The 12,413-nt window shown below is 43.9% G+C and overlaps 1 protein-coding gene across 2 annotated transcripts in view; it reads right to left on the bottom strand.

Moving 5' to 3' along the window:
* Positions 1-12,413, bottom strand: part of PTPN12 (protein tyrosine phosphatase non-receptor type 12) — a 165,148-nt gene that overhangs the window by 44,573 nt on the left and 108,162 nt on the right. For both annotated transcript variants that reach the window (XM_039517815.1, XM_039517818.1), the window contains exons 9-11: positions 10,905-10,971; positions 8,998-9,075; positions 8,803-8,901 (exon numbers count right to left, since the gene is read on the bottom strand). In XM_039517815.1, the coding sequence (XP_039373749.1) occupies positions 8,803-8,901; positions 8,998-9,075; positions 10,905-10,971 (244 nt within the window). The remainder of the gene's footprint in view (positions 1-8,802; positions 8,902-8,997; positions 9,076-10,904; positions 10,972-12,413) is intronic.

The following is a 12,413-nucleotide window of genomic DNA, read 5'->3' as shown; positions in this document are numbered from 1 at the left end:
ATGACCCATCGAAGCTATGGATGTGTTTCAGAAGGACTTTCAAGCCAAGCCAACAAACTCACCAATACTGCTAAGCACCTGAAATATGGACTTTGAAGTCTGTATGTACTTGATTTCTTTACCATTTAACAAATCTCTTATTTTTTCTTTTATTATAAACCTTTAGTTCTAGACACTAAAGGATTGGCTGGAAGCATGATATTTTGGGTAATATCCAACCTAATACCCACCTGGCAACGTGGCGGGACCTTTGGGGTGCAGAAGAACATTTTGTATATGTGAGCAGAGCTTTTTAAATAACTTCTCACTGCACTGGATCTATATGCTGATTGGGAGCCAGAGAACTGGAATGCAATAAAGGGGGCTGTGTGATTTCCTTTTTAGCTTCTTGATAACCAGTGTGGGGGATCAGGAGCACAGTTTGTGACTGGTTGAAGAGTTTAACTTCAGTGTTAACCACCAGTTTTGGGAGTGTCTGCTCTCCCTTTCGCATCCTGCCCTGCCCTTTGCATTTCCAGTGAGGGCTGCCCTGGGGACACTGGGTCACATTGAGTTATACCTTTAAACATTTTTAATGCACATTACTTAATAATAAAAAAAAAAGTAAAAGGACACAGTCAAATGGATTTTTAAAAATTGACTAAATTTAAAATAAATCAAGTTTCTAACTGAACATTAAAAGGCACATGCATATATATTAAAAAATGTATTCACCTTCTGTTTATCATAAAATCATAGGACTGGAACGGACCTCGAGAGATCATCTAGTCCAGTGGTTTTTCAACTTTTTTTCTGGCGACCCAGTTGAAGAAAATTGTTGATGCCCGTGACCCAACAGAGCTGGGGATGAGAGGTTTGGGGTGTGGGAGGGGCTCAGGGCTGGGGCAGAGGATTGGGGCGTGGGGGTGAGGGCTGCAGGGTGGAGGTCGGGAATGAGGCGTTCAGGGTGTGGGAGGGGGCTCTGGGCTGGGGTGCAGGAGCGGGTCAGGGCTCTGGGTTGGGGGTGCAGGCTCTGGGCTGGGGCCGGGGATGAGGAGTTTGGGGTGCAGGAAGGGGTTCTGGGTTTGGAGGGCTAAGAGCTGGGGCAGGGGATTGGGGCACAGGCTTACCTCGGGCAGCTCCCGGTAAGCAGTGCAGCAGGGGTGTTAAGGTAGGCTTCCTGCCTATCCCAGCACCGTGGACCACACTGTACCCTGCAAGTGGCCAGCAGCAGGTCCGGCTTCTAGGCGGAGGCGTGCAAGTGGTTCCGCATGGCTCTTGCCCGCAGGCACCGTCCCACTTGGCTTCCATTGGCCAGGAACCAGCCAATGGGAGTGTGGAGCCAGTACTCAGGGCAGGGGCAGTGTGCAGAGCCCCATAGCTCTCCCGCCTGCTGGCAGCTTCTGGGGCACAGCGCGGTGTCAGAATAGGTAGGCTAGCAGCACCACCGCCACGACCCAATGCCTTACATTCCACGACCCAGTACTGGGTCACAACCTGCAGTTTGAAAACCACTGATCTAGTCCAGTCCCCTGCACTCATGGCAGGACTAATGAAGGATTTATGAGTCTTTCCAGCAGAGTGGCGTTGGTAGGTCACAAGGAACACCAAACATATTCAGGTCTACCCCCCAACCCTTTTTTCTCACCTCCCTGCTGCAGGGAGCTGCTGAATGAGAGCTGTAGGAGATCTCTGAAGAAGCTGGCCAGCCAGGCTGATTCTGTTGAACAGATCGACGACACTATATTGACGTGATTTTTAAGATCCCAAAGAAAAGAAAACACTGAACCAACGGCTGCAACAGGATTTCAACTCAAAAAACAAATGTTTTCATTTTTGAAAATATATTAATTCTGATGGGGGCTTATGAAAAAGACTCCCAGAGAGTATTTTAATATAAAAAAATATATACCAGCACACCTCACACCTCCCTGCTGCCATTTCCAGTTTAATTTTTACTGCTCACGTTTCTGGTTAACACTTTTCCATAGCCTAGGAAGGGCATGCACACATGCTACTGTCGAGCAGTGCATGTGACAAAAAGTGCAACTGTCCAATAAAACAGTCTTGTCTAGTGAAAAAGTGAACTATGGGGGAAAAAAATGTCCTCTTAGTAACAGTAATCTTAGATGTTAAAAGTAGGTACAATTTTATTCAGATAAATGTAATTTCTATTGAACAGCTCTTAATTAGGAAGACTCAGACCCTATCTATGTGTGCAGTACCCCGAATGTGTTACAGATGCAACTGTAATATAAATAAATCTAGGAGTCTTCAGTTTAATCAGATCCTTTAAGTACTGGTATTCAAAATGAATGGAATGCCATATCCTTAGCAGGTGAAAGAAAGTGACATTTGGCTGGCACAAAAGTTTTTGTAATACAATTAGAGCTTTTCTTCTATACTGTATGTTTATCTGGTTATCTTCCCTAAAATCTCATTTAAATATTCTCTCTAGGATGACTATTCATTTCCCTGGCTGAACTGTTAGATTCAGAATTATCCACAGACACAAATTTCTTATTGCTATGTCAGCATGATTCTCAGACAGTAACTCATCTCACAATCCGAATGTAATGAATCAAGGAATTTAGCCCAATTGACTAAACATCAGTACATTCACCCACCCCTTTGCTTACGTCTCCTGCTTCTATGCACATTCACACAACATGCAAATACTACGGTGACCCCTGTGTATGAGAAGGCAAGAAACGTCTACGGCTGCCTTGCATTTCTATACTCCAGCTGCTGGGACTACAAGAGGTAAAATGAGAATTTCCATCAGATGCTGAGAATATTGTTTCCACGACACTGCTAGGTATCCTCTCAGTTTCATCTGAAGCATCTCAAATCTGCACAGGAATATACTGACACACCAGAATTACCTATCCTTGACTGTAGGTACTTTTATATTAAGAGACAATTTAGGTACAATTAAGAACAATGAACCCAAACCAAAACAGCTCAAAGCCCATATTGCAAGACAATAAACTAGTAAAAACATTTTAAAAAAAGGAACAAATTTCTATTACCTGTCAGTTTTCCTTAGACATAGCCAGAGCAGACCGGGTTGTTTCTCCTTAAGATGTCACTCCAGCAGTAGACACCCATAACACCCCAAACCCATTCTTGCTAGGGCACTGGATCCCCAAGTAATGTATTCTAAAAATGGTCATCTTATCCTACCCTTTTTCCTACACTATAACAGGTGGTACCTGATTGGATGGATGTACCGTGCTGGAAAATAAGTATAAGATGTGAAATTTATTTTTCAAGATTGTTCCCACAAACAGTGCAGATCCAAGATCGTCCCAAGAAGGGCCAGCTATGATCAGGTAGATATGACAAAAAGTAGACTGGGAAAGAAGGTGGGGAAGATTTACAGAACTATGCAGTACAAACATTCAAATTAACATCAAGTTGACTGAGTCTCCTGTTGAAAAAAAGAATCCAACGACATAATATTTTCTTATTTACCTTCTTATCTTTAAGGCTTTAGGGTTCACATGGGGAGGGGTGAGACACACCCCCTTACCCCCTCACACACTCACACTCGGCAGGGGGTGACCAACCTACCTGACCCTCTCTGCCCAGCACTCTCTGCCCTTCATGCCTGGCTGGGCACCCAGGACTGACCTGCCTCTCCTGGTACCTGGCACCATCTCTTCCTGAGGCAACACGTGGAGGGCACGCAGGGTCACATTCCCCCCCTCCCCAGATTTCTGCCAGGGTTCACACCAGAATGTGGCCAGCAGCAGCCTTTTGGCAGTGTGTGGGAGGAAAGGGATGGGAGCTGCTTCCGGCTGCAGGGGAGCAGGGCGGGGGAAGGGATGACCTGGCCCCCCGTGTTTGCAGAGCTCATCTCTTCCCCCCTCCACACCCCAAGCCGTGTGGCTGGAAGCAGCTTGCTCCTTCCTGGCCGCTGCTGGCCAACTACACAACCTAGCCACCTCCAGCTACAGTGCGGGCAGGAAGGGGCAGGGCCACCGAAGGCAGGTTCGGGCCCCGTGAAAAAATTTTTTTCAGGCCCCCCAGTAAGGGCAGACTAGCTAAACAGGGCCGACGGAGCTGGGCCCCTTTCCAGACCACCAGGCCCCGGTAATTTGTACCGGCTTCCCCCCCAAATTGGCCTTGGGAAGGGGTTAAACCCTAAGGCTGCACTGTGCATCGAAGCCCAGGGAACCTGACTGCAGGAGCTTTAAGCAAACCTGACCAGAGTGGTGGCTCAGCAGAGAAGGGTGCCTAGGAGATAGAGCAGCTCCGCACTCCCTGGGGGCAGGATCCAAGGTGAGGTAGGTGGGGCACAGGTGAAGAGGGTGCTAAGCCCCTGCTCCAGGGCTGCTGTGGAGCCTACAGGTTTGGGGCGGAACTGGCTGGAAATCCTTCCCTCCCCCTGCCTCCAGAGCTTAACCGAGGGGTGCAGAGGCTTCCCCATGCCAGCGCTGTGTGGGGCTTTGGCACATGCAGAACTTGGCTCCTCCTGGCCAGCGCCCAGCCTGAAGGGTCTTAGGCTTTCCCAGGGAACCAGCCCAGCCAGAGACAGTGAGGAAGGAAGAAGACTGCCAGCCAGGCTGTTGGTGAGCTGAGCACTCTGACCAGGGGCTGGTTCTCCCCATAGCACTGGGAGTGGAATGCACCCCACCGGAGGGGGAGGGGGAGGTACGGAAGAGCAGTGGGGCTGGGTGGGCGAAGGGGCAAAGCAGAGAGAGACAGTGAAAGAGGGAGCATGTAAAGGGCCGATGGGTGGGCAGCAGAGGTAACACCTAACTGGCTGCTGCCTGTTACCTGCCCGCACTCACCAGCCACCACAACGTGCAGCCAATGCCAGCTGGAAATGGGACGAGGCCCTGTTGGCCAAGAGCCGGCATGCAGCGGGGGCTGCACTGATGCAGCAGCAGAGGGAGCAGCCAGCCCCGCACATTGCATCTTTGCCCCACCACCAGCCTTGCACACTCTCCCCCATTGTCAGCCACTGTATGCCCCCCCCCCCTTCACTGCTGGTGGGTGGGTGGCAAGCAGGGATCCAGCCAGCAGCAGGACCCACCAGTACTGGTGCGGGGGAGACAGAAAATACGGAACAATTTGCCCATTTTAAAGAAAAAGTCAGGACACCTGCGGGAGGGCTAAAATACGGGACTGTCCCTTTAGAAACGGGACATCTGGTCACCCTACATCAGTGGTTCCCAAACTTTAACAACCTGTGAACCCCTTTCACTAAAATGTCAAGTCTCGCGAACCCCCTCCTAAGAATTAGTAGTTCCAGGGATTTTCTCCTTTACCCGAGTATAAATTATAAAAGCATTCATCTTGGAAATATAAAATTTGTTTTTGACATGCTTATTACACACTATTATTAATTTTTATCATTACAGTATTTTTATTACATTATGAAAACAGCAACACTCTTCCAAGATCTCACTTTCGTAGCTTGTATCACTTTGAATAAGCCTGTTATAAGACAAGGCTCCTATGTTTCATCAAGGAATATCAGATGTGAAACAGCATGAAGGTATTTAAGAAGCCAACTCAAATCGTTCCTACTACACAAGCATTCAGGTCCTGAGCAGTCCAGGCAAACAATGCATGTTACAATAAAGCTTAATTTTTTTATAATAATTTTAAAAACAAATACTAGCTGCCTATTTAATTTAGAAAACAGCAAAAAATATCCACCTGCCTTTTCACTTCTTATAAGGAGTCCTGAAGTTTAAAATCGCCTCAGTATGATAGATATGCTTGCTTTGATCTGCTTATTCTTGGAAGTACAGGGGCTCCGGGCTGCTGGTCCTGTGCTGCTTGGGATCCCTAGGGACAGCTCTGTCCGCCATTAGGGAATTCCCCACTGAGAACCCCCTGTAACAGTTTCACGAATCCCAGTTTGGAAACCACTTCCCTAGGAAATACTGCAGGATCTCAATCTGCCCCATGTTAGGACAGAGGTTAGGGAGGGAGAGCTCCTGGTTAAGGTAAAAAAAAAGTGACCAACTTTGGGAGAAAACCAAGACAATCCTTGAGGAAAATGAATAGCAGTTCTAATCTGACTCCCTAACGGCCATGGGAAAAGAAACTTCAAAAAACAACATGTAAAGAAGAATGAATTTTAGTGACTCAAGGGAGTCAGAGGGTTATAGACTAGGTACAGGCTACAGGGAGAGACTGTTGATTTAACTGGATGAGGCAGAAGACTGCCTTAAAGAAACTTATCAGCAGAGGCTGAGCCCATACTGGCTACTCGTTGAGCACACTAAGAGCAAATGCCTGAACCCAAAGGGCATTAAATTATAAGAACCTTCTCAAAACTCTCCTGAAGAAACTCGAACTGCAGTATGCTTTGAGACCTGTTTGGTTCTGCACCAGCAAGAAAACACTGACCTAGACAGATGGGACTGCAGAGGTGTACTTTGTTTTTTTCATGATTAACAACTTTATGTGATTCAGAACTGGATTGTACATAGCTTATGTAACCATATATTCCCACCACTATTATCCTCATCCCTCACTATTCCATCCTATTTATTATGACAACTTTATTGAATCTTATCCAATTAGACTAAGCTCTAAGGTCAGAAACCATAACTTCTGATTAATTTGTACAGCACCTAACAGACACACACACACTCTCTGATAAGTAGGTGCTACTAAGTTTTATAATATACAAGTATATGTATATAAATAGTAAGTCCTTTTTCCAGGAAGGAAGAATGTTGGGGAGACTTTCAAGAAGGCCCAACCTTAAAAAGCCAGATCCTTAAGCCTGAACATGGCTGGGATACTGTCGTGCAACAGGTCCAAACTCTGAGATAATTTCATGTTGATACCTGAGAACCAAGTCCTCTGGAGTAATAAGGATCAAATACAACCTTTGCTCTCTACACCTTCTACTCACTGGGAATTTATTGAAGAGATGGGAACACATAAGCCTCAGTTTTTCCCATCTGAATGAGAAGTCATCTAAGGTCTGGTATCTGATGTGTACCCCATCACTGTGCAGCAGTCCACTCTCCAGTATGGAGTTAAGTTCTTCTCAATTAGTCTGTGTGCTAATCCAGCTCAGAACATGTACAGGATTTGATGCACTCCCCTCAACAAGGCTTAAATCGATGATCCTCTGGTGCTTTGTACTATAGTTGTTTTACTTGACCTTATGATTATTTGTGAAAGTACACATGCAGCAAGCTAAGTAAGACCAGGAAGACTGCCTGAGCTCCAAAATACTTTTGTGCAATCCTCCTTCTGGCTGGCCAGCTCTGCTGGACCTATTTCCTGAAAGTGTGGGCTCCCCAGCTTATAAGGCTGGCATCCGTGTGTATGTATTTATAGGGTGAGTGTATAAATTCTGAGTGTGGTGTTCCTGTTCATTCACCAGAGGAGGATTTGACTGATAAGTGGCTCAAGGGACTTTTTCAAGTCCTCCCTTGTTGACAGTATGAACTGTAAGAGTTGCTACTTTAAGTTTCAGGAACGAAAACTGCACACACTACCAGGTCTTGGCATAACATTGGCATGCTCAGAAATGACATACACAGCCAGCTGGGGAAGACTCACCAACTCAGGAAGAGAGCAAATGTTTCCAGTTTCTGAATCCTTTCCTGAGATGGGGAGTCTCTGCCATTTCAAGTGTCTATGTCAGTCCCCAAGTTGGCAATTTTCTGAGATGGGAATCAGGGAACTATGAACTCCAAGTGAGCCAAATATTTTCAGGCATATTTCCATCAGAGCAGAGGTTTTCAAAATGTGGCGAAGAGGTTATCAAGGAGGTGTGAGGACCTGAATGGTACTAGGAAGAAACTGGTGTTAAACAAACAAACAAAATCTGGTGTGTAGGGTCGCAGCACCATTCGGGTTTGGCCCATTTGCCCCTCTGTCATCACGGCCCAGCCCTGCGGGATACAGGAGCTGCTGCTGCCTGAGGTGAGCTCACTCTCCAGTCCCGCCCATCCTGACTTCCCCTCCTCACTGGGCCAGAGCTTGTTCTCCAGGCCCACACCTGGATGATACAAGCATATCCAAACAAAAATGTCTGACACTGGTGATAACTGTTAAGATACGTAGAAAATACTATAATCTAACTCAGCACTCTGATCTCCACATTTAACTGGTTTAAACAATAAACGCTTAACATTGCCATATTTTAAGATAAGATAGATAGATAGATACAGGGGCTCGGGGGAAATGGAAAGTTGGTTTGTCCATTCAAGAGTTTTGAAAATTACTGAAGTGTTACTCCATTCCCACCTTTATTTGTAATTATTAAACTAGTCAGAGGACAAATTATTGCACTTTAAGTTTTTCCTTGGACAGAGCTTTGAATTAAAATTTAATTTGCTCCTTAACTGTTTTATTCACCACATCATTTTACTGTTCATTTCTAGTACACCAGGCCTTGTTTCCTACTGATGTTACCACCAGTAGCAGCCAAAGAAAGAATTAGTGTAAACTGGCCACTGGAGTTTTACCCACTTAACTAACCATGCTAAGAGCAAGTTTCTCAGACTGGCTGTTTAAAATGCCAAGAGTCCCCTGTCTACACTAGAGCTCCAACCTTTGCTAGTAGTGCTGAAGTCGCACTGGTGGTAAGCAGTAAAAAAAATCCTTTTAAATGTCTAGCATAGATAAGTGGCTTTTTGCTTCCAAAATCAATTTGCCATAGCAGGCAGAGCACAAGTTAACTGCTGAGAGACATATACATAGCCCAACTGTCCACAATCACCACAAAAATATTTAAGACAAACAAGATCAAGGACTGAATGCACAGTAAAACTTAAAACTGCAGGTAAAAGCTATAACTTTAATTGAAAACCCATATCTCTAAGAAAAACATACCACTCCATCAGCAATCTTCCAGTCTTTGCAACTTTCATATTTCTGTAGTTGCTTTTCAAACAGTTGTGCTATGGCTCGATGGACAAGTTCATACTGCTCCTGTTGTATGCATGTTAGAGATTATGATTAATGTACAAGATCCTTTTAAAAAAGGACATACCATAAAGTCCAAGTCTACACTACAGAAGAATATACCTTGGTCTGAACTGCGGAATGCCTTTGTGTTCTCATATCTTGTATTAAATTAAATACATTGAACTCTTCTGGTATTTTCTGAAATACAGGGCAAAGTAGTGTTATTTTTCTATAAAAATCAATACAGTATATTGTCAGCATAGTGATTTAAAATGTGTCAGACCAATTTTTAAAGTTACCACTACAGCATGCCTTACTGCTTTTATAGAAAGCTGACCCATTCCCTCCATGTAAGTGAATCTTATGAAAGTCATTTAGAGCAACAGTTCTCTCAGAACTGGTATTTATAACGGTTTCACTGGTAGTGCAGATCACACAAATATTTTTAAGATTAATTCCGAAAGTGAGACAGACTTGGTAGAAGCAATAATGTCTGACACACTGACATTATGGCAACCCATCAGCATGTCTCTTTGCTTCATGATGAACCTAAAAACCACAAAGTGAAATATAAGAGCAGATTGCATTTGAAATTTCAAATGCAGAAAGTCTAAGATGCTATAAGAAATCCTCTCAGAAGAAACAATGAGTTTGCAGTATATTTATAGATGTTGAAAAATTGACCCTTGGAAATAATTTGAAAATCAGCACTTCAGACCAGCATTCAGGTCAATATACTCAGAACTATGTACTACTTAAATTTACAGTTTGATGTTTTACCTTGAGATGCTTCCATTCTGAGACTGGGTAGGTTTGGTTTTGTTTTGTTGATATAGGAAAGTGCTTCCGTAAGTAACTTAAAGCCAATTTTTAGTATACAGTAACTCCTAGCTTAACATTGTAGTTATGTTCCTGAAAAATGCTACTTTAAGCAAAACGATGCTAAGTGAATCCAATTTCCCCATAAGAATTAATGTGGGGGTGGGGGGGAAGGCGGGGGAGGAAGAGGAGAGAGAGAAGAGGTTAGGTTCCAGGGACATTTTTTGTCACCAGACAAAAGACAATCGATCAATAGAATAAGTTTTAAACAAACAATTTAATACTGTACACAGCAATGACAATTGTGAAGCTTGGTTTAGGTGGTGAAGCCAGAGGGTGGAAGAGGGTGGGGTATTTCCCAGGGAATGCCTTACTGCTAAATGATGAACTAGCACTGGCTGAGCCCTCAAGGATTAACACATTGTTTTCAACATAGCCGCACACTCTACAAGGCAGCATGAATGGAGGGAGGGAAGACAGCATGGCAGAGAGAGACAGAGACACACGTATGTGAGAGAGAAAGAAACACACGCATTGCCCCTTTAAGTACGCTGATCCCCACTCTAAGTACATTGCCTTTTAAAGTAGATCAGCAAGTTGAGACAGAAGCTGCTGTGAGCAAGCTCCCTCCATCTTGAGCCCAGTCGTGTCCCCTCCCAGCTCTATGGAGATGGGGTAAAGGAGCGGGGGGCAAGAAGGACATGCTGACATTATCATTCTTCCCCCTCCGGCACAGCAAGCAGGAGGTTCCTGGGAGCAGCTCCAAGGCATAGGGCAGGAGCAGCACACAGCAGTGGGGGGAGGGAACTGCCCAGCAAATGACAGCCTGCTGGGAGGCTGCCGCACAGGGAACTTAGGGAAGCTGAGAGGGGGCTGCCACCGGTCCACCCAAGTTCCAAACCCTCACCACCTAGCTCTAATGGGCTGCTGTTTCTGCAAGCAGTGGACAAAGCAGGTGGCTGCCAAACAACATTATAAGGGAGCATTGCGCAACTTTAAACGAGCATGTTCTCTAATTGATCAGCAACGTAACAACGCAACAACGTTAACCAGGACAACTTTAAGTGAGGAGTTACTGTACTTTAAAAATTTTAACATTTAATATTTCAGAATTTGTTACTCCTCAGCAAGTTGGAAGCTTAATTTTAATCACTGGTATAAAGTGACTTAATTCTACAATAAGTTATATTCCTATAAATCTTCCTTACCCCAGCTTTTAGCAAATTCCATGTATAATCTATGGCACAGATGGCTCCCGTTCTTCCACACCCTGCACTAGGGACATAAGCAACAGTTACTCGATAGTTCTTTTGACAATGATTTAAGTTAACTTGTGTAAGTTCTAGAGACTTAATATTTTCATATTTACAGAATCAAGATAAAAATATCACTACCTACTTAAAAAATATATCAGTCCTCAAATACCTTTGGTCAGCCAGCTCTTAATGTATTTAATGTAAAGTATATGTATTTTCATGTTTTCATAGCCAACAGGCATCAGCATTTCAGATGTGAAGAAATGCTTTATTAAAGTGTGTTGAAGCATTTTTGCCTATTCTATATACTACAGAGAATAGTATGTAACTGGCCTAACAGCTCAAGCAGTATAGGATGGCTACATAGAGGAAGAGACAATAGAAGTGTAAAATGTAAAGTTTTCATTTTCTTGACAACCTGGTAAAACACAATATGGGTTGCTTCTCAATTTATATAAATGACCATCTTTAAAGTGTAGTTCTCCTTTTAAAAGTGATGAAAAATGGAATCAGATTTCCACATTTATTCTGTCTCAAATGATTTCTGTAGCAAATGTGTCCAGTTTACAAGTAAAGAGACTTACTTTACACTATCAGCTCAAAACCTAATCTTTGATAACTTTCTTCCCATAACTAATAAGTTTCTGCAGGATAATCTATCCCTCAGTGCCTGTGAATCTCCATTATCTTCTATAAGTGTACATAGATGCAACTGGTTGAAACTAAGGGCAGATGTTCACTACCCGCCGGATTGGCAGGTAGTGATCGATCTATCGAGGACTGATTTATCGCGTCTAGTGTAGATGCGATAAATCGATCCCCAATCGCTGTGCCGTCGACTCTAGAACTCCACCACTGTCGAGAGGCAGAAGCAGAGTCGACGGGGGGAGTGGCGGCAGTCGACCCCGCACCGTGAGGACGCGAGGTAAGTCGATCTAAGATACATCAACTTCAGCTACACTATTCTCGTAACTGAAGTTGCTTATATTAGATCGAGTCCTCTCCCCTCCACCCCACACAAGGTAGGCCCAGGCTTAGTTAACAATTCTGTTGATGCTCAAGTAGTAAAATCCATTTAACTTTTCTTAGCACTAAATAGGACTAAAAAACAGTAAAAACTCTGTCACTAATGTCAGCTGATACGACTGAATACACAAAAATAGCACATCTGTTGAGTAAAAGGGTATGTTCTTTCCATAGTCAACTTTTCAGAGTAGAACCACACTTTAAAACCACAAAGCATCCCTAAAAGATTTACAGACTTAACCTTTCCTATATAATTTTTGATGTATAATCACTCATTAACACTGATCACAACCAAAGGCATGTTCAAATAGTTACTTGCAGAAATAGTTACATTTATAGTGAAGTTATTAGTGTTGACTAATCAAAGGTCATATCTATATTCTGGGTCAATTCTCTTCCAACCTATGAAAAAGTGATTGGAATTCATATTTGAGA

The sequence above is a fragment of the Mauremys reevesii genome, linkage group 1 (assembly GCF_016161935.1).
Source record: "Mauremys reevesii isolate NIE-2019 linkage group 1, ASM1616193v1, whole genome shotgun sequence".
NCBI classification, from domain to species: domain Eukaryota; kingdom Metazoa; phylum Chordata; order Testudines; family Geoemydidae; genus Mauremys; species Mauremys reevesii.
Note: the sequence above shows the minus strand (reverse complement) of the source record. Positions and strands in the feature narration are given on the sequence as shown.